This window comes from Octopus bimaculoides, chromosome 1 (assembly GCF_001194135.2).
Source record: "Octopus bimaculoides isolate UCB-OBI-ISO-001 chromosome 1, ASM119413v2, whole genome shotgun sequence".
Taxonomy (NCBI): Eukaryota; Metazoa; Mollusca; class Cephalopoda; order Octopoda; family Octopodidae; genus Octopus; species Octopus bimaculoides.
The window spans coordinates 89,525,125-89,528,598 of NC_068981.1; the positions used below are offsets into that span (position 1 = coordinate 89,525,125).

The window sequence follows — 3,474 nt, forward strand, 5'->3', positions numbered from 1 at the left end:
GTGTGTCTCTTTTTGTATCCTCGTCATCGCTTGACAATTGATGTTGGTGTGTTTACGTCCCCGTAACTCCGTAACTTAGCTTTTCGGCAAAAGTGATCGATAGAATAATTACTAGGCTTACAAAGAATAAATCCTGGGGTCGATTTGTTCGACTGAAGGCGGTACTCCAGCATAGCCGCAGTTAAATAACTGAAACAAATAAAAGATAAATATATATACATATATATTCTTCTTCTTCTTCTTCTTCTTCTTCTTCTTCTTCTTCTTCTTCTTCTTCTTCTTCTTCTTCTTCTTCTTCTTCTTCTTCTTCTTCTTCTTCTTCTTCTTCTTCTTCTTCATCATCGTCACCTTCTTCTGACATACTGTATTGAAATCAATATGTAAGTCATTATATCCTGCACCTATGTTATAGAATCCAGGCAATGATGTTAAATAAGATAACATTCGAAAAGATACTAACTACGTTCTGACTCTATCAAGCTATGTATGTAATGGCCGAATAAACGTGTAAGGGAATAAACGAAATAGAAGGAATTTGAAAGATTGGTGCGAAAGTCGAGTGAAGTAATGAAGTGGTATATAAATGATACGAGGGGGCTGATGAAAACTTGCTGGCTTTGGGTAAAAGAAAATACAGGAGGTCCAGTTGATTATATTTTATTCAGCATATCCTCTCTCAGACTGACACACTTATTGCAGTAGTCATTCAGTTTTTCTAAGCCCTGTAAAAGAACTCGGAACTTTGGGCTTCCAACCAGGTTTTTCGCGACATCCTTAAAGCCAGGAACTTTTCAGCGCCCCCTCCTCGTACGATTATCATCAACGACTGAAAGACGAATTAATACATTTACAAATAGTTTAAGATGACATGGAGTATATCAAAGCTTGCCGAATTAATGCTGATTTAAAATTTTGGCACAAGGCCAGCAATTTAGGGTCGAGGGTAAGTCGATTACATCGACCCTAGTGCTCAACTGGTACGTATTTATCAACGCCAAGAGGATAAAAAAAACAAAGTCGATTTCGGCGGAATATGAACTCAGAACGTGAAGACGGTGAAGTGCAGTTAAGCATTTTTCCTGGCGTGCAAACGAATCTGACAGATGGCCTCCCTTTGGTGAAGTAATATTCGGCATGAGTGAAAGGCAAAACCTAGATTGGTTCAGTGCTGGGCTCTCAGAGCTGGAACTAGTTATCGAAGCAAAGCGCGCAGCTCTGATGCAATACAAGAGTGATCCTTCTACAAATCACTCGAAGAACTCAGAAAGGCAACAAATAAAACCCAATTTACGTTGTGCAAATAGGTATTGACAGGAAATCTTTCAGAGTATCCAGTCAACTGCTGACAGTGGCGACACCCGTGGGATGTATGCTGGTTTGAAGAAGGCCCTCTGTCCATCCGAAACCAAGCCAGCCCCTCTGAAATCAACTACTGGAGATCTCATCAAAGACCAATGCAAGCAAATTGATAAATGGGTGGAGTACTACCAGGATCTCTACTCACGGGAGACCACGGTCGCTGAGGCTGCAATCGAGGGTGTCAGGATCTTGCCAGCCATGTGAAAACTTGACAGTCTGCCGTCTATAGCAGAGCTCACCAAGGCTATTGACTCCCTAGCCAGTGGCAAGGCTCCGGGAAAAGACTGCATCCCCTCAGAGATCATCAAACCCAGCAAAAACACTGATCTGCTTCAGCACCTTCATGAGCTTCTGTTTCAGTGCTGGGAAGAGGTTACAGTCCCTCAGGATATGCTGGATGCTAACATCATTAGGCTTTACAAAAACAAAGGTGAGCGTGGCGATTGTAACAATTACCGAGGAATAACTCTTCTCAGCACAGTTGGAAAGATCTTTGCTCGTGTTGTCCTGTCCAGGCTACAATTGCTTGCTTCTCGAATTTATCCAGAATCGCAGTGTGGCTTTAGAAGAAGCAGATCAGCTATTGACATGCTATTCTCCATACGCCAACTTCAGGAGAAGTTCAGAGAGCAGAAAATGCCATTATATATGGCCTTCATTAATCTGACAAAGGCCTTTGACTTGGTAAGTAGAAGTCCTGCAAAGGCCCATCAACTGCTTTGAACAAGCATGCAGCAACTTTGACTTAGTTATCAGCCTCAAGAAGACCAGCATCATGGGTCAGGCTACATTGGACATCCCAAACATACATATTAGAGACCACAGACTACAGGTGGAGAAGTTTACCTATCTTGGCTCTACCGTCACCTACATCCTATCCTTTGATGCCGAGCTCAATATACCCATTGGCTAGGCAGTTGCTGTGATGGCCCAACTCTCCAAACGGGCATGGGACAATAATAAGCTGACCAAGACCACAAAAATGAAGATTTACCAGGCATGTGTACTTAACACTCTACTGTATGGCAGTGAGACCTGGACGACATACACACGCCAAGAGCGTCGCCTAAATATCTTTCACCTGTGCTGCCTCCAGAAAATCCTTGCATCAAATGGCAGAATCGTGTTCCCAACAAAGATATCCTCAAGCAAGCAGGAATGCCAAGCATGTTTGCACTCCTCACAAGACATGTTAGTCGTATGGAAGATGGCAGAATCCCCAAGGACATACTCTACGGAGAGTTTCCTAGGGCACTAGGTCTGTGAGAAGACCGTTCTTACGTTTGCAAAAGGGACATGAAGGCCTGCGACATCAATATTAGCAACTGGGAAGCAGCTGCCAGCAATCGTGGAGATTGGTGTCGCACCATAGAAGAGGGAATACAAAGGAGTGACAGAGGGTAAGAGTAGAAATGGAAAGACAAGAAAAGATGTCAACAAGGAATTATGACATTACAACCAGCCAGGCAAAGTCTTCGCTACATTTGCGGCTCCCGTCAGAGGGAGTGTTTGTCCTGGATAAGACTACACAGCCACAGCAGGAGATGTATTAGGACATGAAATGTAAAAACCGGACTAGATTATTTCATGCGCAACTCCATTGTCTCCTGAGACATAAAAGATGCCAGCAATTCCGTATTATAGGTGTGAAGATGGGACAAATGCCATACTGAAATATACTATGGAATTTATCTTCTATATTTCACTTGTTTCAATTATAGAACTACAACCACGCTGTTTCACTGTCTTGAAATGTTTAGTTGAACAAATCCATCCCAGGAATCTTTCTGATTTGGCGGGCACCATTTTTTATTTGTTTTATTTAGTGTGTTTTCTACCGAAACACTTTAAAACTTCGTATACTTGTATATTTTGTCTAATAGAACAGAGAAAAAGTTTTATATTCAAAGTTATTTCATGTTAAAAGTTGTCGTATTTCGGTAATTTCAACCAATCACTGACGTCTATTGAGGTGGAAACAATTTCTGCTATGGAGTGTCAACAAAACGTTGTGCGGTGTAATGGGATCTTTTCCCTTGAATAAAAGTAGTGCCGTTGTTTGTCAACAACAACTATCGGTGGTACTATTATTTATGACATCGTTCGTGCGTTTGT

At 41.9% G+C, this 3,474-nt stretch overlaps 1 protein-coding gene across 1 annotated transcript; it reads left to right on the forward strand.

Moving 5' to 3' along the window:
* Positions 1-1,365: 1,365 nt before the first annotated feature.
* Positions 1,366-3,110, forward strand: LOC106880677 (uncharacterized). Its single transcript, XM_014930733.2, has 3 exons — positions 1,366-1,539; positions 1,720-2,043; positions 3,081-3,110. The coding sequence occupies exons 1-3, from the start codon at positions 1,366-1,368 to the stop codon at positions 3,108-3,110; spliced, it is 528 nt and encodes a 175-aa protein (XP_014786219.2).
* The last annotated feature ends 364 nt before the right edge of the window (positions 3,111-3,474 follow it).